Source organism: Staurois parvus, unplaced genomic scaffold (assembly GCF_062004578.1).
Source record: "Staurois parvus isolate SC_StPar_1 unplaced genomic scaffold, SC_StPar_1.0 ptg001490l, whole genome shotgun sequence".
In the NCBI taxonomy this organism is placed as follows: Eukaryota; Metazoa; Chordata; class Amphibia; order Anura; family Ranidae; genus Staurois; species Staurois parvus.
Genome location: NW_028319286.1, coordinates 923,463 through 949,120, shown reverse-complemented (window position 1 = coordinate 949,120; position 25,658 = coordinate 923,463). Strand labels below are relative to the sequence as shown.

Genomic DNA, 25,658 nt, shown 5'->3' with positions numbered 1-25,658 from the left:
GCGGACATGGCACGGGAGAGGGCCAGAGCCTGCGGACATGGCCAGAGCCTGCGGACATGGCGCGGGAGAGGGCCAGAGCCTGCGGACATGGCGCGGGAGAAGGCCAGAGCCTGCGGACATGGCGCGGGAGAGGGCCAGAGCCTGCGGACATGTCGCGGGAGATGGCCAGAGACTTGCAGACATAGTACGGGAGATGGCCAGAGCCCCCCCACCCCGGCCCGTGGTGAAGTGGAAGTGTATATAATTAATTTTTTTTGTAATTATACCAAAAAAGTTCACTATAGACCCCAATTATTTCTATTTTAGATTTTATTACTATAAGGCAGGGTTAGAAATGTAGACACAGACAACAAGAAAGGCCTGGCCGAGGCTCTGACCCTTCCCCTGAAGCATTTTGGGTTTAATTGTGTTTAATGTGTCATGCGATTCTTGCCTAGGCTCTGCCGGGAGCCGCAGTGTGCGTCACGTGACCCCCGGAACGCCGTGTGCTGGCTGGCTGTTTCCGGGGGAATGTTAGAGGCAGCGCACACTGAAGATGGATGCGCGGCAGGAGGAAGCGGTGCGAGAGTTTGTGCTGGTCACCGGCGCGGAGGAGGAGAGGGCCCGTTTTTTTCTGGAGTCCAGCGGCTGGGACCTGCAGGTACTGGGGCAGGGGGGCTGGAGGGAGTCCGGGGAGAGTGGGAGGGAGGAGGACGGAGGGGAGAATCGCATTGTCATCCCGGCTGTCCTACACTCAATTCCTTCCCCCAGATTATCATTATCATTCCCCCTCCCTATATGCCATCCCAGTCCTCTGTATACCATCCCCCTCCCTGTATACCATCCAGGTCCTCTGTATTCCATCCCTGTCTTCTGTATTCCATCCCCCTCCCTGTATACCATCCAGGTCCTCTGTATTCCATCCCTGTCCTCTGTGTTCCATCCCCCTCCCTATATACCATCCCTGTCCTCTGTGTTCCATCCCCCTCCCTATATACCATCCCTGTCCTCTGTGTTCCATCCCCCTCCCTATATACCATCCCTGTCCTCTGTGTTCCATCCCCCTCCCTATATACCATCCCTGTCCTCTGTGTTCCATCCCTGTCCTCTGTGTTCCATCCCTGTCTTCTGTATACCATCCCCCCCCCCATTATACCATCCCCCTCCTTATATGCCATCCCTGTCCTCTGTATACCATCCCTGTCCTCTGTATATTCCTTAACTGTCCCCCCCCCCCCATATATTCCTTTTCTGTACATCCACCCTATCATCCTATGTTCCTTCTTTGTCCTCCTTATACAGTCCCCCCCTCTGCATATTCTGCCCTCCCCATCCTCTGTATACCCCCCCCCATATATTCCTCTGTATTCTATTCGCCCTCCCCTTCCTCTTTATACCCCCCCAAATCCCCCTGCATTCTATCTCCCCTCCCCATCCTCTGTATACCCCCCCAATATATTTCTCTGTATTCTATCCGCCCTCCCCTTCCTCTTTATACCCCCCCCCCAAATCCCCCTGCATTCTATCCGCCCTCCCCATCCTCTGTATACCCCCCCCAATATATTCCTCTGTATTCTATCCGCCCTCCTCTTTCTCTTTATACCCCCCCCAAATATATTCCTCTGTATTCCTCCTGCCCTCCCCATCCTCTGTATACCCCCCCAATATATTCCTCTGTATTCTATCCGCCCTCCCCTTCCTCTTTATACCCCCCCAAATCCCCCTGCATTCTATCCGCCCTCCCCATCCTCTGTATACCCCCCCCCAATATATTCCTCTGTATTCTATCCGCCCTCCTCTTTCTCTTTATACCCCCCCCCAAATATATTCCTCTGTATTCCTCCTGCCCTCCCCATTCTCTGTATGCCGTCCTCCTCATGTTTTCCTTCTATGTTCTCTGTATGCTGTCCCCCGCCCCCTGTATATTCCTTTCCTGTCCTTTGTTTTCTGTCTGCCCTCCCTGTCCTCTGTATACTGTCCTCCTCATATATATACGTTTTCTGTACCCCCCCTCCTATATTCCTTTCCTGTACCCTGTATCCCCCCCTCATATATTCCCCCACCACCACGCCCATATATTCCTTCTCTGTCCTTTGTATACAGTCCCCTCACCACATGTTCTGTCCCTGTAATCTATATACAGTTGTACTGTCATTTTGTTACATATTCCTTCTGCAGGTTTTGTAATTAGTGGATCTTCGGTCAGTAAAAGAAATAATTCAGCAGGTTTAAATTCTGTAGCTGCTGCCATATAATAAAAGGACATTTACCTGTCCTGGGATCCAGCGTTGTCCTCACCCGGGCCGGTTCTTCTCCTGTCTTCCGGTCCCCTTCATCGGCATGTGGGAAGTGGGCTGTGACTCCTTGCAGCTTCACAGCCGGCTCCTCACTGCACCCTGTGAATGCTCCTGCAGCCTCCTGGGATCTGTGATTTGTCCCAGGGGGCTGAACTGACAAGACAACATACCCGCCCCCCCCCCAAAAAAAAACAGTTTGCGTTTGGGACAGAGGAGAGGGGGTAGAGTGGGCACAGTGGAACTTTTTTTTTAATGGAAGTTCTGCTTTAAAGGGATAATTTGGTACTGGAACTACAGAGATGAACTTTTCTCTATTGGAAACTTCTTGTACCTAACAAGATCCAATACTGTGGCTTCTCCTCTGTCTGTATAGCAGTACATAAAGAGTTAACTGACAGTGGATGAGACATCTGGTACACCGGTCTCTTCCTCACCTTTCCTGTCTACCTGGTGTCACCTGTCAGATGTGTGGACACGCCCCTATGTTCTCTTTGATTCCATGTTCCTCTTTCCTGTTATTTCTGCTTCCTCTATAGCGGGGGTCTCCAAACTTTCTAAGAAAAGGGCCAGTTTACTATCCTTCAGACTTTAGGGGGGCCGGACTGTGCACAGTGGGAGTTAACAATGTCCCATCTTTTGTTCCTCATCGTTGGTGTCAGTTGGAGGAATGGTGCCTCATTTTGTGTCAGAAGGAAAATTGCCTGATTGTTGGTGTCAATAGGAATAATGGTGCCCTATGTTTGATGTCAGCAGCAGGAATTAGGCCCCATTATTGATGTTAGTAGGAGGAAAGACTCCTCAAGGGCCAGATATAGGCAAGCAAGGAGCCACATCTGGCCCCCGGGGCCACAGTTTGGAGACCACTGCTCTATAGGGTCACAGATAAAGGCAAGCATTGCTTTCTAGTGTAACTGCGATGTGTACTGACTTAAAGCCGAGTTCCGCTCACGCTGTCAAAACATGTCAACATCTACAAAAACTGTAGCTGCTGACTTTTAAAAAACAGCCACTTACCTGTCCCTCGGTCCCGTAGTGTGTCCCCCGCAGCCCGTTTCACCGGCTGTCCTGTATTCCAGAAGGCCGGCATCTTCAGTGTGGGCACCCGGCTGAGACAGCTTGCGGCTTCACAGCCGGGTACCCACTGCACATGGGCAAGTAGCGCTGCACTTCATGAATGGTCCTGTAGTCTTCTGGGACCTGTCACGTGTCCCAAAACACTACAGGGAGGGAGGGAGGACACCTTCCGTTTCCGATCGACAAGGCGATCGGACCGGATGTCGGAGCGGGTACCTGTCAAATTCGGGTACCCGCCCCGCAAAGGTGCCAATCCTTAATGGAGATCGGGGGGAGCAGTCCTTAAAGCGGAACTCCGCTTTAATATAGTTCTTGCTACTATGGGAATGCTTGACTTAGTAACTTTTAACAACAGATTTACTTTACATTGATACTAAACATGCGCTGCGTAATTCACATTGCCCCTTCTCTTTCTGTATGTGGATGATGGCACTGTAATTATTAGAGAAAAAAAAATCTAAGTATCTTTTCCCTAATCTATATACAGCTGTCACATGACCCAGCTCCTTCTTGGCCTGTCTGCAGGGAAACTTAAGCAGGGGTAGCTTTTAGCCCTCTGCTGATGTTCAAAATAATAATTAAAAAAAGGCTTTGGGATACAGAGTAAAAATATCAATAATAAAATAATCATACAAAGTTTTATTCCTTGGCAATAGCATGGTGTGGTCGGATTTCTGCCAGTCCCAGGCTGTCTCACTCCCTTCCAGCCTGTGTGTTAGAATAACAGGCAGGTGAAGCCTCTATCAATCAATATCCTATCCGTATTATGTTTAGCTGGTTATTGGGCATGGTGGTGGTGGAGGAGGAGGGAGGGAGTGGGATGTTATTTACCACTGTGTATACATCCACATGTGTGATTCTATAGTCACATGGGCTGCTCAGATGTGATAAGGAGGAAATGCTCAGCATAGAAACTCATTGAAAAATGAGCATGTGCACTTGCTGCCAACACTGCTCTGCAAAATCCCCAACTGCATTGGGGACATGAACAGAAGATGGAGAGAACAGCAGGATCAACCAGTCTTTTTGCAGAATAAAAAAAAATCCAATAGTGCTTGTGAACAACATGTAATGCAGCATTTATTTATAGTTTTTAATTATGCCAGATTCATGACATTAGTGTTTTTTTTTGTTTTTTTTTTCATTTAAATCGCAAACTTCATACCTGCTCTGTGTAGTGGTTTTGAACAGAGCAGCCCCAATCCCCCTCTTCTCGGGTCCCCTTCTGTCGTTCCTGACTCCTCCCCCTTGACCAGTGCCCCAAATAGCAAGCCACTTGCTATGGGGGCACTGGTGCATGCTCACTCCCGAGCCCCTTTTCATGCGTCCATAAGACGCAGCTTGGCTCTGTCCCCCCACTCTGTCCTCGCTGGCTGTGATTGAGAGCAATGGGAGCAGCTCACACTGTTGTGGTTTAGCCAATGAGGAGAAGGAGACCTGAGGCTTCTGTGCACATGGCTGGATCAAGAGGGGGCTCAGGTAAGTTTTAGGGGGCCTATGGGGGGAGCAGCACACAGGAAAGCGATTGTTGGAGGATCAGAAAGCCATCCCGGCAAATAGGACGTGGTGTGTTGTGACCAAGTACAAATATGTCCACAGCTTGTTTTATAAGATATAAAGCCAGGAGGTGTCTTTTAGAAGGTGTCTACAGCCGGGAGGTTTCATTAGAAGGTGTATACAGCCGGGAGGTTTCATTAGAAGGTGTCTACAGCCGGGAGGTTTCATTAGAAGGTGTCTACAGCCGGGAGGTTTCATTAGAAGGTGTCTACAGCCGGGAGGTTTCATTAGAAGGTGTCTACAGCCGGGAGGTTTCATTAGAAGGTGTCTACAGCCGGATGTTTCATTAGAAGGTGTCTACAGCCGGGAGGTTTCTTTTAGAAGGTTTATACAGCCGGGAGGTTTCTTTTAGAAGGTTTATACAGCCGGGAGGTGTCTTTTAGAAGGTTTATACAGCCGGGAGGTGTCTTTTAGAAGGTGTATACAGCTGGGAGGTGTCTTTTAGAAGGTGTCTACAGCCGGGAGGTTTCTTTTAGAAGGTGTATACAGCCGGGAGGTTTCATTAGAAGGTGTCTACAGCCGGGATGTTTCATTAGAAGGTGTATACAGCCGGGAGGCGTCTTTTAGAAGGTGTCTACAGCCGGGAGGTGTCTTTTAGAAGGTGTCTACAGCCGGGAGGTTTCATTAGAAGGTGTCTACAGCCGGGATGTTTCTTTTAGAAGGTGTATACAGCCGGGATGTTTCATTAGAAGGTGTCTACAGCCGGGAGGTGTCTTTTAGAAGGTGTCTACAGCCGGGAGGTGTCTTTTAGAAGGTGTATACAGCCGGGAGGTTTCTTTTAGAAGGTGTATACAGCCGGGAGGTGTCTTTTAGAAGGTTTATACAGCCGGGAGGTGTCTTTTAGAAGGTTTATACAGCCGGGAGGTGTCTTTTAGAAGGTGTATACAGCCGGGAGGTGTCTTTTAGAAGGTGTACACAGCCGGGAGGTTTCTTTTAGAAGGTGTCTACAGCCGGGAGGTTTCATTAGAAGGTGTATACAGCCGGGAGGCGTCTTTTAGAAGGTTTATACAGCCGGGAGGTGTCTTTTAGAAGGTTTATACAGCCGGGAGGTGTCTTTTAGAAGGTGTATACAGCTGGGAGGTGTCTTTTAGAAGGTGTCTACAGCCGGGAGGTTTCTTTTAGAAGGTGTATACAGCCGGGAGGTTTCATTAGAAGGTGTCTACAGCCGGGATGTTTCATTAGAAGGTGTATACAGCCGGGAGGCGTCTTTTAGAAGGTGTCTACAGCCGGGAGGTGTCTTTTAGAAGGTGTCTACAGCCGGGAGGTTTCATTAGAAGGTGTCTACAGCCGGGATGTTTCTTTTAGAAGGTGTATACAGCCGGGATGTTTCATTAGAAGGTGTCTACAGCCGGGAGGTGTCTTTTAGAAGGTGTCTACAGCCGGGAGGTGTCTTTTAGAAGGTGTATACAGCCGGGAGGTTTCTTTTAGAAGGTGTATACAGCCGGGAGGTGTCTTTTAGAAGGTTTATACAGCCGGGAGGTGTCTTTTAGAAGGTTTATACAGCCGGGAGGTGTCTTTTAGAAGGTGTATACAGCCGGGAGGTGTCTTTTAGAAGGTGTACACAGCCGGGAGGTTTCTTTTAGAAGGTGTCTACAGCCGGGAGGTTTCATTAGAAGGTGTATACAGCCGGGAGGCGTCTTTTAGAAGGTGTATACAGCCGGGAGGCGTCTTTTAGAAGGTGTATACAGCCGGGAGGTGTCTTTTAGAAGGTGTCTACAGCCGGGATGTTTCATTAGAAGGTGTATACAGCCGGGATGTTTCATTAGAAGGTGTATACAGCCGGGATGTTTCATTAGAAGGTGTCTACAGCCGGGAGGTTTCATTAGAAGGTGTATACAGCCGGGAGGTGTCTTTTAGAAGGTGTATACAGCCGGGATGTTTCATTAGAAGGTGTATACAGCCGGGAGGTTTCATTAGAAGGTGTATACAGCCGGGATGTTTCTTTTAGAAGGTGTATACAGCCGGGATGTTTCATTAGAAGGTGTATACAGCCGGGAGGTGTCTTTTAGAAGGTGTATACAGCCGGGAGGTTACTTTTAGAAGGTTTATACAGCCGGGAGGTTTCTTTTAGAAGGTGTATACAGCCGGGATGTTTCTTTTAGAAGGTGTATACAGCCGGGATGTTTATTTTAGAAGGTGTATACAGCCGGGAGGTTTCATTAGAAGGTGTCTACAGCCAGGAGGTGTCTTTTAGAAGGTGTCTACAGCCGGGAGGTGTCTTTTAGAAGGTGTCTACAGCCGGGAGGTGTCTTTTAGAAGGTTTCTACAGCCGGGAGGTGTCTTTTAGAAGGTTTATACAGCCGGGAGGCGTCTTTTAGAAGGTGTATACAGCCGGGAGGCGTCTTTTAGAAGGTGTATACAGCCGGGAGGTGTCTTTTAGAAGGTGTCTACAGCCGGGAGGTGTCTTTTAGAAGGTGTCTACAGCCGGGAGGTGTCTTTTAGAAGGTGTCTACAGCCGGGAGGTGTCTTTTAGAAGGTGTCTACAGCCGGGAGGTGTCTTTTAGAAGGTGTCTACAGCCGGGAGGTGTCTTTTAGAAGGTTTATACAGCCGGGAGGTGTCTTTTAGAAGGTTTATACAGCCGGGAGGTTTCTTTTAGAAGGTGTACACAGCCGAGAGGTGTCTTTTAGAAGGTGTCTACAGCCGGGAGGTGTCTTTTAGAAGGTGTCTACAGCCGGGAGGTGTCTTTTAGAAGGTTTATACAGCCGGGAGGTGTCTTTTAGAAGGTTTATACAGCCGGGAGGTGTCTTTTAGAAGGTGTCTACAGCCGGGAGGTGTCTTTTAGAAGGTGTCTACAGCTGGGAGGTGTCTTTTAGAAGGTGTCTACAGCCGGGAGGTGTCTTTTAGAAGGTTTATACAGCCGGGAGGTGTCTTTTAGAAGGTTTATACAGCCGGGAGGTTTCTTTTAGAAGGTGTACACAGCCGAGAGGTGTCTTTTAGAAGGTGTACACAGCCGGGAGGTGTCTTTTAGAAGGTGTGTACAGCCGGGAGGTGTCTTTTAGAAGGTGTGTACAGCCGGGAGGTGTCTTTTAGAAGGTGTGTACAGCCGGGAGGTGTCTTTTAGAAGGTGTGTACAGCCGGGAGGTGTCTTTTAGAAGGTGTGTACAGCCGGGAGGTGTCTTTTAGAAGGTGTGTACAGCCGGGAGGTGTCTTTTAGAAGGTGTGTACAGCCGGGAGGTGTCTTTTAGAAGGTGTGTACAGCCGGGAGGTGTCTTTTAGAAGGTGTGTACAGCCGGGAGGTGTCTTTTAGAAGGTGTGTACAGCCGGGAGGTGTCTTTTAGAAGGTGTGTACAGCCGGGAGGTGTCTTTTAGAAGGTGTGTACAGCCGGGAGGTGTCTTTTAGAAGGTGTGTACAGCCGGGAGGTGTCTTTTAGAAGGTGTGTACAGCCGGGAGGTGTCTTTTAGAAGGTGTCTACAGCCGGGAGGTGTCTTTTAGAAGGTGTGTACAGCCGGGAGGCGTCTTTTAGAAGGTGTGTACAGCCGGGAGGCGTCTTTTAGAAGGTGTGTACAGCCGGGAGGCGTCTTTTAGAAGGTGTCTACAGCCGGGAGGCGTCTTTTAGAAGGTGTGTACAGCCGGGAGGCGTCTTTTAGAAGGTGTGTACAGCCGGGAGGCGTCTTTTAGAAGGTGTGTACAGCCGGGAGGCGTCTTTTAGAAGGTGTGTACAGCCGGGAGGCGTCTTTTAGAAGGTGTCTACAGCCGGGAGGCGTCTTTTAGAAGGTGTCTACAGCCGGGAGGCGTCTTTTAGAAGGTGTCTACAGCCGGGAGGCGTCTTTTAGAAGGTGTCTACAGCCGGGAGGCGTCTTTTAGAAGGTGTCTACAGCCGGGAGGCGTCTTTTAGAAGGTGTCTACAGCCGGGAGGCGTCTTTTAGAAGGTGTCTACAGCCGGGAGGCGTCTTTTAGAAGGTGTCTACAGCCGGGAGGCGTCTTTTAGAAGGTGTCTACAGCCGGGAGGCGTCTTTTAGAAGGTGTCTACAGCCGGGAGGCGTCTTTTAGAAGGTGTCTACAGCCGGGAGGCGTCTTTTAGAAGGTGTCTACAGCCGGGAGGCGTCTTTTAGAAGGTGTCTACAGCCGGGAGGCGTCTTTTAGAAGGTGTCTACAGCCGGGAGGCGTCTTTTAGAAGGTGTCTACAGCCGGGAGGCGTCTTTTAGAAGGTGTCTACAGCCGGGAGGCGTCTTTTAGAAGGTGTCTACAGCCGGGAGGCGTCTTTTAGAAGGTGTGTACAGCCGGGAGGCGTCTTTTAGAAGGTGTCTACAGCCGGGAGGCGTCTTTTAGAAGGTGTCTACAGCCGGGAGGCGTCTTTTAGAAGGTGTCTACAGCCGGGAGGCGTCTTTTAGAAGGTGTCTACAGCCGGGAGGCGTCTTTTAGAAGGTGTCTACAGCCGGGAGGCGTCTTTTAGAAGGTGTCTACAGCCGGGAGGCGTCTTTTAGAAGGTGTCTACAGCCGGGAGGCGTCTTTTAGAAGGTGTCTACAGCCGGGAGGCGTCTTTTAGAAGGTGTCTACAGCCGGGAGGCGTCTTTTAGAAGGTGTCTACAGCCGGGAGGCGTCTTTTAGAAGGTGTCTACAGCCGGGAGGCGTCTTTTAGAAGGTGTCTACAGCCGGGAGGCGTCTTTTAGAAGGTGTCTACAGCCGGGAGGCGTCTTTTAGAAGGTGTCTACAGCCGGGAGGCGTCTTTTAGAAGGTGTCTACAGCCGGGAGGCGTCTTTTAGAAGGTGTCTACAGCCGGGAGGCGTCTTTTAGAAGGTGTCTACAGCCGGGAGGCGTCTTTTAGAAGGTGTCTACAGCCGGGAGGCGTCTTTTAGAAGGTGTCTACAGCCGGGAGGCGTCTTTTAGAAGGTGTATAAAGCAGGAATAAGAATGACACCTATGGAGATTAGAACAGCACAATTATCTGCCTAGTCAGATGTCTAAGCAAAGGGTGATGCCTCTATGATGTTGTTTTCCTTAGCTGTTATTATTGTGCGCTTAAATTTTATGTTCTTCTTGAACATCTAGTTGTCTCTGGCAAGCTTTTATGAAGATGGAGGAGATGAAGATATAGTGACACTACCGCAGCCACCGTCCGGTTCCACTTCCCGTGGCTCTGGGCCCAGGTAAGGATGTTACTGTGGACCATTATCTAAAGCTTGTCTTGAAGTAGAAGCCAAACTTTTTTTTCTCCTTTTTTTTTTTCTTCAGTTTTGTATAGAGTAGAAAAGTATTACTGTTCCAGTTGTGTTGTTATTAACGTGTGTGTCCCCATTGAGTGGTTCTACCCTTTAGTTTTCCGGGTGACCCCTGTCTATGTGAGAGACAGAATGGGGAATGTGAAAATTTTACTGTTGTCACCGGAACAGATGAAATCTCCAAACAGGGACACCCGGCACAATGACAACAGTGTAAGAGGAGTTTTTCTGTCACTTCCTGTCATGCCTCCAGAACTTGAAGTGATGGGAAATCTGCTTTATTGGTGCACAGCAAAAAAAAAATAAAATACGGAGTTTGATGTTCTAACTAAGGGTCAGGTTAGTTTTCTTCATTTTATACAAGTTAGCAGTTATCCATAAGTCCGATGTTTTGCTTTACCTTTAGTGACCACAGAGTGACGTCTTTCCGAGACCTGGTGCACGCGCAGGAGGAAGAGGAGGAGGAGGAAGAAGGTCAAAGGTCAGATTTCACTTTGGAAACATTAGACCTGAAGTAGTTTGTTTTTTTTTTTTTTTACTTTTAAAAGTGTTTTATTTTCTTAGATTATCGTTGCTTTGTACGTAGTTTCTCCATTATGTACTTGTCTAATAAGACACCTAGTTATTCACAGTTTTGTTTCCTCCCCTTGCCCTTTAGATTGATACTTAAATGGCTAGTGCTATTATAGTGCCTGGAAAAAGTATTCATACCCCTTGAAATTTTCCACATTTTGTCATGTTACAACCCCCCCTTTTCCCCCTACAAAGAGGACCTGTCACTCATATGCTATCACATAGAGGACTATTGGTCCCCTATGTGATCGCAATAAAATCATAAGTTTAAAAAATGTATAAAAATATACATTAAAGTAGAAAAAAAAAACATATAAATTGGAGCCTCCCCACATACGCAGACATTTCGGTTCAGTTTTCAGCCACATGCATTCTGATTTTTCGGTCTCGGTTTTGGCCCCAGAATTTTCATTTCGGTGCACAACTAATTTTAAGTTTAATATAAAACCAGTCATGTTTGCGTTCGAATGCTGTTTTTAACTTGAAAAGTTGTTCATACTTAACATCATTTTGCTGCTAAATACCCCAGGAAATATTTTTCGGCCCATTTCTCTGGGATTTTAAATTGTGTTTATGTTAAATATTGTAGATTGGAATTTTTACTACATTGTTAGGATTTGAAGTGCCTTAAACCTCAATAGAACTCGATCTCCCTTGAAGATTTAGACCTCTCAGTTTGTGTCATTGAGTTAGGACATGGATGTGCAATACAGAACTTTGTATTTGCTGTTGGAATATTGTACTTTTATGTGTTTTTCTTACATTTTTACATTTACAGGACCAAGGTAGATAATAATGTTATGTAAATCATATGGGGGATCTATGTAGTTTTTAGTTGTGTTTGATCATTGTAAACAATGAATCTTGAATGACACTCGATGAACCTAAAATTACTTCTTGTGAGCCCAACGTGTCAAGGATATGACCTCAGGGATGTGCAATTCTTATCGCTCGACGCCTGGGATATGCAGTTTTTTTTTTTTTCTTTAAATTTTAAATATTTTATTAGTTTTAGAAAAAAAAATTCTTCACCCCTAGACACCGAGGGCTCGAAAATATGCGGCCTCTTGGCGTCTGGGCCTTGATGCCAAGAGGCCGCATATTTGCGTACCATTTGAAAATACAGTTGTGCTGAGAGCGCGCTTCCAGCACATATGTCCGTGACTCACGGAAAGGTCCTGATCTCTTTTGCGATCTGGACCTTTTCCGATCATGTGACCGTTGTGACAGCGAATCACGGCGATCACATGACCAGTGATGTATTTAGGTTTTGTGCTGCCCTAGGCAGCACAAAAATCATCTGTCCCCAAGGACACTGACCAGCCACCCACCTGGGAGAGCCTTCCACTAACCCCCCCCTCCCCCCAGCGATGGAGAGACACTCATCTTTACAGCTCCAGACATCCCCGAGAACGAGAGTCAGGCTTTACATACACCATCAAGCAGCCTCTCTCAGACCCCACCTGGTTTCCATGGCGTGCATGTCTTCTTTCATCCCCTCTTCTGGAGGGAAGCACCGCCCCCTGAAAAATGCCGCCCTAGGCAAGTGCCTTGTTTGCCTTGTGGTAAATACAACCCTGCACATGACCCTAAAGGGCCCCCTGAAAAATGCCGCCCTAGGCAAGTGCCTTGTTTGCCTTGTGGTAAATACAACCCTGCACATGACCCTAAAACCCTGCCCTGCCTCCCGACTTCTGAAACCTCTTAAAGGGCTGGGAGGCGCCGGCGCAAAGGGGTTAACATCAAGAAATAATCATATTATTCACATACAAAAAACATTTTTATTTAAACCATTCTCCCCTGAAAACCTTTTCCCTCCCCTCTCCCATTCCCATCCCCAAATTCCTCCTTTTTAACTCCCAGCTCCTCTTTATTTCCAAGATACTTTCAAAACTCCCTACCTAATCTACTGATCCCTTTTTTTTCCTTTCTTAATTTCCTACTCTCTAGAAAATTATATAAACGGAACAAATGAGGTGAGAGTAGGAAATTAAAGGAAATCTGTTCCGTTTTATATAATTTCCTATATACCTCCCATTTGTTCCATTTTTTCCCAAAATCTTGCCATTTTATCTTCCTCCATCTTGTACACAGTCTACTTATCCAGTCCTTAATTTTCAGGACTTTTTGTTCTTGGCAAAATTTAGGTATGAGATCCTTTTGCCTTTGGAATATCACCGTATTTTTATATTTTTCTACTATGGTCTCTGTTTTATGAAATAAATATGTGCCTGGGCATTTCAGGACCCCTGTGATCTCCTGTATTTGGTGTACTGTTTCATCCCAATATTTCTGTATCCTAGGACACTCCCACCATATATGTGCCATTGTGCCCTCACTCCCACATCCCCTCCAGCACCAGAGTGATTTGTATTTGTTGCCTATACGCCACACGCGGTGTGATATACCACCTAGCTAAACACTTATAATTCATTTCTACTACCTTCATATCTAAGGGACATGCAGTTCTGAGCTCCTTGAAGGTGGTTCTTGTTTTTGTGGGGTTTTTTTTTTAACATATAGTCCAGCAGGGTTTACTTTTTTTGCCCCTGTGCTTCATTTCCCCTTCCCCTCTCCAGCTAACTACAGGCTCAGCCTCCCTGCCTCAGCACTGCTTTTGCCATAGAGCCTTCCGACAGCCAATCGTCTGCCAGTCGACCACACCCCGCCACCTATTGGCCACCAGGTCTGCTCTTTTACTGAGTTCCCAATTTGACAAGTGTGACGGGAGTCACTTTGGGTGGGGGGTCCAGCTCACTTTGGAGAGGTGGGGAGACCCCTGTCTCAGCTCCCCATATCCCTCTTGTGTGTAAGTCACCCTGTGCCTGTTAGGGGTACAGGGTGATCTGTCCTGATATTGAGGTGGGGGGTTGTTGATTGTTTGATGCCATGTGGTTGTATCCCATTGTTCTATTGTGTGTCTTACTTAGGAGCAAACTATTATGGGATGTATGTGTTTATGTGTATTCGCTTAGTGGGGGGTGTCTCCAGCAGCCCTCCCTCCTGATGGGACTGTGCTGGAGTGTCTCTTGTTACAAAATGTAGATTGCCCCGACCTGTGTCATTATTCAGAGAGGGGGGATTGTCCCGAGTGTATAAAAAGCCAGTTCGAGTTTCAAATAAAGAGTTCCATGTTCAGGCAGACTGGTGTTGTCAAGTCTTGTATGGTCAGCGGTGGTGTCGGTGTTTGGACGGGGAAGCGGTAGTCTAACGGAAGTACCCAAGTGCAGTCTGGGGTCGGTTCCGTTACAGCAAGCGTCATGTTTGCTATGATAGGCAGAGGCTGCGCACAGCCTTTCGGGAAGTGTAGTTCTTCGGTCTATGTACAGTGGCTCCCTTCAGCCTGCAGACGACTCAACCTCCCGTAGCAAGGGAGAAGGGTGGAGGGGTGCCGCAGTCACTGATCATGCAGGCTGGATCACAGGTGGTACATTACACAGACCGGTGCTGAGTAATACTAATCCTGGATGCCTGGGGGTGCCTGGTAATTCCTGCCTGTCCTCCAGAGCCTGGGAGCACCACCTCACTCCGTCCTGGGCCAGACCTGCCTTCATTGTGCCACCTCACACTGCAGGCTGGAAACCTACACAGCCTACCCACCCTGAGCTCCTGGTGTCTACTCCACGGAGGATGGACATGCAGAGCCAGAGTGCTCTCACCTGACACTCCTCTCTACTAATGAGCCCCCAATTGGGGATCTCCACACTGCAAGGTCTCTTCCTCCTACCACCCCCAGCCCCATTCAGTCCCTTGGACAACTAGTTTTAAAAAAAAAAAATTTCCACACCCCAGATGACCTCTTGGGGGTTGCACCTCAAAGCCGCCATGGGCTTACAGGAATATGCAGCAGAGAACATTGCCACTTCATTACATAACGCGGCTCTCTCTGCTGCTCTCTTGTCTGTCGCTGGAGGAAGGAGAGGACCTGTCACTTCACATAACCATCTTCATCACTGCTGAATCCTGTAGTGGATTAGGGAGCAGGATACACCGGCATCTGACACTCCAAGAAGTGTGGAATGACGATGTATTTTTCAGAAGCTGCAGCATTGGAACAGAAATTAACAGGAATATGATCCTTCCATTGTAGTGACTTGGATTGTTTTTGTTTTTTTTTTTTTGTCTTTTTATAGATTTGACAGGGTCACTTTAGGGTGTAAAGCATGGATATGCATGACGGCTCTAGATCCAAAGTCAGCTGGCATGTTTGTATCCTGACTGGCACTCTCTAACTGTCTTGCTAGTCTTTGACCCTAGTATTGTCTAGAGCTAATCGGATTCTCTGTACAGGGCGTGCAGGAGAAGAATGGCCCCTTTGTGCTTGTGTAGAGGGTTTTATTACATGCTGAATCGTAGTTTTTGTAGGACAAAAGCAGATACTATGATTCTGGTGCACAGGTAGACAAGACTAGCAAAAAAGGCACATTAGTCATTGCTGATCTCTCCCAGGTGAATTGGTCATTCAGTCATTGTGTGCTCCTTTTTGTGTAGTTTGTATTATAGTTTTCTTCCCATATAAAACAATTGTGTTTTTCTTGTTGGGTTTAGCAACTAGAGAGAACACAACTGTTCTTTTTCTAATGAAGAGTGAAAGAAAAAAACAAAAAGATCTGACTGGCTTTTACTGCCCTGAGGGCTAGACATTAATAAATATTGTCCGCTTGTCAACTTGCCATCCGCAAATTTAAATTGAGCGTAAAGTTTCAACGTTTTTGAATTTTGTGGATTAAAACCCGTGTCAAGTGTGTTGTTTTTTAAATATATATAATTTTTTAAATAATTTATCGATTTTCAAAATGCTTACAGACAGAGTTGCATAGAATCTCAAAATAACAATCACAAAGCTATAAAAGAACAGAGAAATAGGCTCATCGATGAGAGGCATATAGGTACATACAATGTCAATAGAACAGTGAATTTGCCATCATTTTCAGACAATTGAGTAGGCAATTTGGAAATGGAAAGATCCCGCGGTTCGCAGGCCGCCTCAGAGATCCCGCGGTTCGCAGGCCGCCTCGGAGATCCCGCGGTTCGCAGGCCGCCTCGGAGATCCCGCGGTTCGCAGGCCGCCTCGGAGATCCCGCGGTTCGCAGGCCGCCTCGGAGATCCCGCGGTTCGCAGGCCGCCTCGGAGATCCCGCGGTTCGCAGGCCGCCTCGGAGATCCCGCGGTTCGCAGGCCGCCTCGGAGATCCCGCGGTTCGCAGGCCGCCTCGGAGATCCCGCGGTTCGCAGGCCGCCTCGGAGATCCCGCGGTTCGCAGGCCGCCTCGGAGATCCCGCGGTTCGCAGGCCGCCTCGGAGATCCCGCGGTTCGCAGGCCGCCTCGGAGATCCCGCGGTTCGCAGGCCGCCTCGGAGATCCCGCGGTTCGCAGGCCGCCTCGGAGATCCCGCGGTTCGCAGGCCGCCTCGGAGATCCCGCGGTTCGCAGGCCGCCTCGGAGATCCCGCGGTTCGCAGGCCGCCTCGGAGATCCCGCGGTTCGCAGGCCGCCTCGGAGATCCCGCGGTTCGCAGGCCGCCTCGGAGATCCCGCGGTTCGCAGGCCGCCTCGGAGATCCCGCGGTTCGCAGGCCGCCTCGGAGATCCCGCGGTTCGCAGGCCGCCTCGGAGATCCCGCGGTTCGCAGGCCGCCTCGGAGATCCCGCGGTTCGCAGGCCGCCTCGGAGATCCCGCGGTTCGCAGGCCGCCTCGGAGATCCCGCGGTTCGCAGGCCGCCTCGGAGATCCCGCGGTTCGCAGGCCGCCTCGGAGATCCCGCGGTTCGCAGGCCGCCTCGGAGATCGGGACAGAGCATGCAAAGCAGTGAGGTACTCCAGTTTTCTAATCTCTACTATAACCTTCACCAATTCCGATCGTGTAGGAGGCGTAGTAGAAAGCCAATGCATGGGAATGGTTCTCCTGGCTGCCGCTAAAACATGGGAGGATAGTTTCCTGGCATATTTGGAGAAGCCTGAATAAGGTAGGCCCAACAAAAAGTGGATGGGCTCTAATGAAATTGGAGCCTGTAAAAGTAGCTGCACCATGCCAGGTTTTTATTGCTTTTTGAAGATGTGCCCGCTATTTGTCCTGGTAAATATTTTAACTTAGAAAAAAAAGGGAATAAATCCTAAACTGTCTATAAAACAATTCTATCAAGTATTTTCATATTATGATCTTGTCTAAATAAGATTCTTCACTCGGCAGGTTTTACGCAGGAGGCTCAGAGAGGAGTGGACAGCAGATTGTGGGGCCCCCCAGGAAGAGGAGTCCCAACGAGCTTGTCGAAGATCTCTTTAAGGGAGCCAAGGAACATGGAGCTGTCGCTGTGGACAGAACTTCTAAGAGTCCTGGAGAAAGCAGCCGATCGGTAAGGATGACGGTTCGGGAACTAAAGACCAAGGTGGCCATTCTGTATAGATTGCTATAACGGACAAAGTGGAACCTCAAAAGAGCCAATCACACTACAGGTTCTTCCAGCATCTGTCCCATTTCAGGTTCTTCCAGCGTCTGTCCCATTTTCCGGTTCTCCCAGCGTCTGTCCCATTTTCCGGTTCTCCCAGCGTCTGTCCCATTTTCCGGTTCTCCCAGCGTCTGTCCCATTTTCCGGTTCTCCCAGCGTCTGTCCCATTTTCCGGTTCTCCCAGCGTCTGTCCCATTTCAATTTAGAAGTTTGCCCTTCGCTCTAACACCCCGGTCACACTGGATGATTGTCGCACCCTATTTGCAATTAGAGCGGTCATGTCAGTTCTGTTCCGACTTGGTTTCTAAAGTAGTACATGCACTACTATTGGTGTGAATTGCATAGACATCCGTGTCAGATGTCTTGCAAATCACACCAGAAATCGACATGTCACTTGACTTTGAAATCGTGCGACTTAAGCTGCTTTCACACTGATCCACCACAAAAACGCATAGGCATGTTTACCACTTAAAAACTGCTCCAAAAATGCTTTTCAGAGGCGTTTTTAAGGCGCTTTTCAGCCGTTTTCCATTTATTTCAGTGGGAAGAGGCGTTTTTTGGGGCATTTTTTTTTCCCCAAAGATGCTGCAAGCAAGAGGTTTTTGCACCGCAAGCGCAATGCCTCTGTGTGAAAACATGCATAGATATACATTTACATACACAGGGAAGCAGTTTTATTGAGCTTTTCAGGTGCTTTTTGTTACGCAAAAACGCTTGAAAAACTCCTCAGTGTAAAAGCAGCCTAACAGTGATTTCAAAGTCTGGTTTGATGTAACCGGGGTGTAAGGAACTGTTTTGTACTCTTTAATTGTCATATGCAGCTACAAAACGTAACTTGCATCCCATGACTGCTTGAGAAACCCGGAAGAATTACTGCTAATGCAGCCGCACCACCCACACAGAGAAATTCAGACCCGCAGGCGAGTGCCATTAGTTCTAATGGCACACCACCTGCACTGGAAATCGCAACTGTACTGAGAACCGAGGTTCCCGCGCGGGCTGCGTTTTCCGAAGAAGTGCAGGAATGTCTTCCCCGCATGTCACGGGGCACGGGAGTCTTTTCAAATGAATGGGCTCTCCTGCCCACGCAAAACGTGGCCCGTATGAACGTGGAGATGTGCACCTAGCCTTACTGCCAAAGATTAATTGAACAAGCTGAGGTTAAAAGCTGATTGACTCCTTGATTTTAACTTTTTTTTTTTCTTTTCTCTTTCTCTCTAGCCTTTTGCTGGAGGTGGGTACCGATTGGGAGCCGCTCCAGAAGAGGAGTCGGCTTACGTTGCTGGAGCTCGGAGACAGAATCAAGGCCAGGATGTAAGTGTGCTCCATCTTGGCTGCTGTGCTGATCATTCGCTGTCTTTCTGAAAGGTCTGTGTTGAATTATAGTGTAAAAATAGCAACAAGCTACTGTTTAATTGTTATTGTTGATAATTAAACAGTAGTAGTTAATGCAGTGACCAATGTTAGCTGGGCAATTAGTGATATTTCATACAATGGTGTCCCTAGGCAGGTGCGGGGGGGTGCGCGCCGCACCGGGTGACACCTATCGCACGGGGTGACACCGGACCCGCTCCACGAATAGGTATGTTTTAAAGCAAGCCGACGATCCCCGCAGGATTGGATCAGATCTGTGGATTGAGCATAATGGATCGCAGTCCGATCCATTATGCATCCCAATCCGCAGATCCGATCCATTCTGCGGTGATCTTCGGCTTGCTTTAAAACTTACCTTTTCGTGGAGCTCGTGGAGAGATCGGTTAACCCCGTATATGTTGCAAGCCGACGATCCCCACAGGATGGATCGGATCTGCGGATTGGGCAGCATAATGGATCGGACTCCGATCCATTATGCTCAATCCGCAGATCCAATCCATTCTGCGGGGATCGTCGGAGGGGTGACACCAAGTGTTACCACATCGGGCGACACCAACTCTAGGGACGCCCCTGATTTCATAGGCATCATCTACAGCAGGAAATGGCTAGTTTCAAGATAAATTATTTTTAGCATGGTCTGTCTGTGCATAGCTGCTTCTCATAGGGTGATTTTGATGTTTTAAAAGAAAAGTATGGGATCTCATTTTTATTTTTTTTCCTCCTCCTACTTACCTAGGTGGAAACAGCAGTGGCCCGGTGCTGCATCTATCCCCCACCGGCTCTAAGTGTGAGAATTCAGCTATTAGGGATCGCTGAGTTCTCACAGCTGCTGAAATCGGTGACGGTCACTCCTGTGATCCACTTCTCCTTTTAAGCCTTACCTTGCGCTTGATTGGTTGTGTAGTAGAAAGCTGCTGGTTTGAGGTTGGACAGCAACAAATGTGAGGCCTTGTAACTGTCATGGGCAAGCGGTGCTGTCCCCCCACGCCCCCCCCAACCCTTTTAGTTGCATTGGGTAGCGCTTCTATTTTTGAAGCCTAATTGGAGGATTCCTGAGCAGTCACTGCAATGTTGCTCACATATTAGCGGTTCGCTACATGAAAGCCTGAATTCAGTTTTGAGGTGTGCTTTTAACTATCTTCTGTACTTTGTATCCTTGCCTATGGTCAGGAGCTGTAGTATTGTTGGTTTTACACATTACGATCGTGTGGAGGTGGGAGCGCTTAAAGCAATCCTGTTCTTTGCCCATTCAGGACAAAGTACAAGAGTTTGGAGTTGCTCCTTGTAAGAACAATTCAATTTTTTTTTTTAATTGCTGAACTTTGGTTCTATAGGTCCATGTGGTGCTGAAGCTCTGGAAAAATGGATTCAGCTTAGATGAGGGAGAACTGCGCAGCTATCAAGACCCCAGCAATGCACAGTTCTTGGAGTCTATACGCAGAGGGTAAGATTTGCCTTCTATATTTTACTATTAGCATGAGCATCCTTAACCTTGTACCCCAACTTGAGGTAACTGGAATATTTCGTGCAGGTTTAGACTTGACAGACATATGTTGACGAATGAGATCATCTGCAGGCAAAGCCAATATCCTTTCCCACCTGTTCACAAGCGTAAAAAAACTAAAACTTTTTTGCTCAGCTAACATTCCCCATCACTGTGTCTAGCTGGTACTGCTTCCATAAGTGACTACCTGTAATCCAGCACAGCAATCTATACCTGTGACAGCCAGTTTGTCATCCTCTTACTCTCCACGCTCTACTGGAGCCTGAGGACTCCACCTCTGGAAAGCCTATAGGAGGTTTCGCAGGCAGTGATGTGGACACCTGCGTGTTACATCACCTTGGATTTAGGTAAATAAAAGAGGCTGTTGGCGCAGGATTTTTTTTTCCTAAGTAATTAGCGATTAAGAGGTTGTGATTGGTGGGTAATTCCCGGAGTTCAGATTTAAAGCAACTGGTCATTATTAAAATTTGAGAGCTGGTAATTGCCAACCACATCCTGAAAATGCTAATTGCTTAGTTTATCACTGAAACAGAAAACTGATCATGAGCATAATTAACGATACATGAGCATTGGTTAAACTTCTCTTGTACAGTGGGGGTATCAGGTGAATACTCATGAAATGCGGAGGGAGCAAGCTTAACAAGACAAGGAGCTTAGGGTTGGTGTCACGGTATGGGGATGGTCATACCCGGCAAAAGAGTTGGGCGGAGGTGGCAGAAGCACAAAACTTCCAAAATGACATGATCTTCGTACTATGAAACCACATAATTCACCAGTGGTTGTTGGGCTGCCAAAAAAAAAAACAAAACCCACAACTCCCCTGTAAAGGGTGAGGGTATATCTTTTCCTCACACCTGTTGTTGGAATCTTTGCTCTACTGAGCTAAACCCCACGAAGCATCTTCATCCATGAGTAGTGGATGCTTGTGGTTCCTCTTACTGTGCCTCTGGTCTGCAGGAAGAACCACATAGGGACCCACTTCTGTGTGCAAATTCTTTTTTGTGGCATTGCTCTACAGCGGGGTTAAAGGATAAGTTCACCTTTTACTAACAAAATAATAAATGCACATTTCTTTTGAAGGTAAAAAAATGTGCATTTATTATTTTTGTCTGCAGCAGCCTGTAAAGCATTGCACCAAAGTTAAGCAGATCCCTGGTGCCATGCAGGTCTCCTGAAGACCTGTCTGTATATCTGCTGCTCCGTACGGGATGTACCAGTCAGCAGATATATTGATAGGAAGAATGAATGAACTACCACAGTGCAGTGGTAGTTCATTGAGCACTACAAGCCGACAGCCGCTAAGGCTGTTGGGGCTTGTAGTCTCTCATTCATAGAACAGTGTGAGTGATGCAGCCAGACAGGCGGAGTCGCCTTTTTTTTTTTTTTTTTTTTTTTTTTTTTTTTTACACTTGACAGCTAGCGGGGAGACGATCCTCCACTAGCTTTCAAAATGGGGAGGAGCGGAAGCCAGTCTGATCAATACATGTTATACCCTGAATATGGGTGCAACATGTTACGAAATATGCTCTCTATCCTTTAAGATTCTGTGCTTAGGTACCAGAACAGGCGAGTTGTGGTTTTTGTTTTTTTTTTGTTTTTGTTTTTTTTTGTTTTTTCAATTTTCTATCTTGGTTTTTTAAAGAAGGTCCTATATATGTATGTATATCAAGCTGACAATGCCTTTTTTTTTTTTTTTTTTTTTTTTTTTTTTTTTTTAAAAACCTGAACTTTCTGGGTAAATGCAGGATCACATATATGCAGACTGGATGCGGTTTGAATCAAAATCCAATCCGCATGACATGTGAAACATTGATTCCTATGATGCCTGTTCCTATATGTCCGGTGCACTGGCGGTGTGGATTCAGTGCGGTTTTAAAAAGTCATGTCCGATTTCAGAGCAGTGCGGTCCAGTTCAGGTGCGGATTACAGGGTATTCACTAATATGGGAATCGTTTCTAAACTGCATGTGTTAGACCAGGATAAGATCCTGAGCTAATCCTGTCCTGAACTGGAGGTAAAACTGATATGAACCGGTGAACAACTTCTTTATCAATTAGCTGTGAAACACGAGCTTCAGCCCTGGTTCACACTGATGCGGTGCGCAATTCGCAGCGATTCAGCATCGCACCCCGTTTTATGCGATCCGCCGTGGGTGTGTATGTTAACACCCCGAAAGCGGTCCGCAAAAAGCAGCGCGATGTGCAGAATTGGATCACATAGGTGTGAATACCCACGCGATCTGACAATTGCGGACCAAAAAAAGGGTCCTGCACCTTTTTGGTGCGGGTGCTGTGCAATTAGAGCTGTATAAAATGTATGACTCCAATCGCACCGCACACAAATCGCATGTGATTTGCACGGAAATGCGGTGCGGTTCCTGTGCGAATCACATGCGATATACCGCACCGCATATATGTGAACCCAGGCTCCATCCGCAACGCACATGTGTGAATCAGCTGTAAAATCACATTACCCTTGCAGTGGGAATTCCCCTGCACTCAACTGATAAAGTGCTCATTTTTGTTTAGGCAGACTTTTACTTGGCTTATCCCCGCTCCTGTACAATCGCTCCCAGCATGACTTCTCTTAGCCGCACTGTCGGCTGCAGGCACTCTCATATCTTCATGTACAATGCAGAACCAGCAGTCCTGCGTGGTAATTGAGGATGCACCCACCCACAACCTTTGGCGTCGGATAGAAATTTAGTGCATGGGAAGCAAATGATAAGGCAAATAAAACTGCAGTTATGTTCCCCCTAGTCTAAAATGAGCATTTAACCTTTGCGTTGGGGGGGAAGACCCACTGCAAGGGAAGCTTTGGATATTTCAGCTTTAATTCTTTCCACCTGTGTACAGGGAGATCCCGGGAGATTTGCGCAGACTCGCCCAAGGTGGTCAGGTGAACCTGGATATGGAGGACCACCGTGATGAGGACTTTGTGAAACCCAGAACTGCCTTTAAAGCATTCACTGGCGAGGGCCAAAAACTGGGCAGGTGAGATCCTGGCAAGAATCCCAGGAGAGCTTAGAAGCTGTGTCCTGTACAATAGGACATTTCTAGCTCTTCAGTCATCCTTACATTGTTCATTGTTTTTGTGTTTTCAGCACAGCTCCCCATGTCCTGAGCACAGCCTCCCCATCCCAGCAAGCAGAAAACGAGGCTAGAGCCAGTTCTTCCATTACCCTCGATGAGTCTGAGCCCATCACAAATATCCAGATCCGCCTGGCAGATGGGGGAAAGCTGGTCCAGAAGTTTAATAACAATCACAGGTAAGAATTTTAGGTCAGCCAAAAAAAATGTATTCTAATTGTCAGAAACCACCAAGTTCATCCTGAGCACGACAGGAACAGGGATCGCTGTATGAAGTAATGCCGTAAAGTGCTACAGAATCCATAGAAATGCCAGACATTTGCTATAATGTTCAGGCTGTCTTGCGTTCTTTAGAAAAACTTGTCCTGAGAAACAGAGACTGTTATTGCTGAACTATTAGCCCCGGTTCACATATATGCGGACGCGTTTTGCGCAGGCACGAGAGCCCATTCATTTGAATGGACTCCCGTGCCCCGTGACACGCAGAGAAGTCGTCCCCGCACTTCTTCCGAAAACGCATGCCGCACGGGAACCTCCTTTCCCAGTACGATTGTGGTTTCCAGTGCGGGCGGCGTGCTATTAGAATGAATGGCACCGCCCCCCCCGGGTCCGCATTTCTCTGTGCGGGTGGATTTTCATGCGGATCTGCAGCGGCACCACCCGCACAGATGTGAACCTAGCCTAAATCAGGAAAGGCTTTTTGCCATGGCTGTCATACAAAATTTCTGGCTTTTTTTGAGACATTGATCCAGAGAAAGAATATAACAAGTTTTGAGGGAAGTAACATTGACTTTCTTGTACTGCACAGTTGTTGCCAGTCACTACTGAAACCGAGTCAGGCAGGTGGTTTTTTTTTTTTTAGGAAGTTAACAGTAGACCCCCCCCCCCTTTAACCCCTACAAACCGACGCCTCCCGGCCCTTTAAGGGTTTCGTTTAGGACTTCATTTCAATAGCCAGAATAAATGATTATTCTTGTCGATTAAATGAATTAACGCCCAAGCGCTTGACGCCTGTAAACATGCCTAAACGCTTTTAACCCCTTCACGCCGGCGCCTCCTGGCCCTTTAAGAGTTTCAGAAGCCTGGAGGCGGGGCAGGGTTTAGGGTCATGTGACAGGCCGTCACGGCGGTCACATGATCGGGAAAGGTCCCGATCGAAAGAGGAGATCGGGACCTTTCCGTGAGTACCGGACATGTGTGCACGCAGGGCGCACGCTCTCAGCACATATGTTCTTTTTTAATAGAGCGCAAATGTGCGGCCGCTCGGCGTCTAGGCCCAGACGCCGGGAGGCCGCTTATTTGCGTTTGGCCGGCGTGAAGAGGTTAATGAGAGGTTGATAAAATTTGTGGTGAGAAGTGCTCAGTGTCCAGGTCCTATAGTTCTTTTGTCTGCTTGTGGGTTTATAAACATTCCCCCCTGCTGGATTACAGAGGCACGTGCACATTTGCAACTCCGCTGGTAAAGCACATGCTGTAGCACGCTTGCCGAACAACTGAATAAGCACAATATTAAAGACTACATACTCCTTTTTAAAGTAGAACTCCACTTAAAAAAAACAAAACAAAAAAAAAACCACAGCACTTTTTGAGTAAAAAGGCAACTTGCTTCCCTTTCAGGATCCGTGACATCCGCCTATTCATTGTCAGCGCCCGACCGGCAATGGCCGCCACAAGCTTCGTGTTGATGACTACGTTCCCAAACAAGGAGTTGACGGATGAGAACCAGACTCTGAAAGAAGCTAACCTCCTAAATGCTGTCATTGTGCAGCGATTAATATGAAACCTCCCCCATCCCATTCCCTTACCCCAGGCTTTCTATTCCACTTTCTCCCCATACACTGCGCTCCCCTCCGCTGGTGACATGGAGTCATTCTGTCTTGTAGTCCTGGGATCTCAATGCTTTTCAGGTGGACTTCTCTTTAGACGTACATTTTGCAGGATTTGTTATAAGCGTTGGACTTTAAAACGTTAAATAAATAGGAAACAGAAATGCCTAATTGCACTGTAATGTTTTCAACAAGTGGTAATGTTGTTCCGTCCGTCCCTTATCGGCTTTCTGGGATGTAAGGAACTCCGGGATTCCTAAAACGTTTTGCTTTATCTAAGGATTAAAATCAACCATGTGTCTGATGTTTTTGCGTTTTAATGTGCAGTTCTGGGAGCGTTCTCAGGAACGTTTGGAAGGTGGGTGTCCATATTTGCTTTTTAATGACCAGTAGCCTTAGATTTGAGGTAATTTATACTTTCTCATCTCTGTACAGGGAGCGGGATATGTTAAAGTCCTATTTTGCTGTGCCTTTAGTGTTCTGTTGCATTAATGCTTCTTTGGTGTCAAGTAGGCTCATTTAGCCTGAGTTCACATACGTGTGGCTCCGTATATCGCATGTGATTTGCACAGGAACTGCACCGCATTCCTGCGCAAATCACATGCGATTTGTGTGCGGTGCGATCGGAGCCGTACATTTTGTATGGCTCTATTTGCACCGTACTAAAAACCTGCAGGACCCTTTTTTTTTTATCCGCACTAGAATCAGATCACATGGGTATTCACACCTATGCGATCTGATTCTTCACATCGCACCGCGTTTTGCGGACCGCTTTAGGGGTGTTAAC

General features: G+C 47.6%; 1 protein-coding gene across 1 annotated transcript; it reads left to right on the top strand.

Annotated features, from left to right (window-relative positions):
- Window positions 1-485: 485 nt before the first annotated feature.
- Window positions 486-25,175, top strand: NSFL1C (NSFL1 cofactor). Its single transcript, XM_089662563.1, has 9 exons — window positions 486-640; window positions 9,899-9,996; window positions 10,475-10,549; window positions 16,823-16,985; window positions 18,300-18,392; window positions 19,787-19,896; window positions 22,812-22,949; window positions 23,060-23,224; window positions 24,663-25,175. Exons 1-9 carry the CDS (start codon window positions 536-538, stop codon window positions 24,823-24,825), a joined length of 1,110 nt encoding a protein of 369 aa, XP_089518689.1. The 5' UTR covers window positions 486-535; the 3' UTR covers window positions 24,826-25,175.
- The last annotated feature ends 483 nt before the right edge of the window (window positions 25,176-25,658 follow it).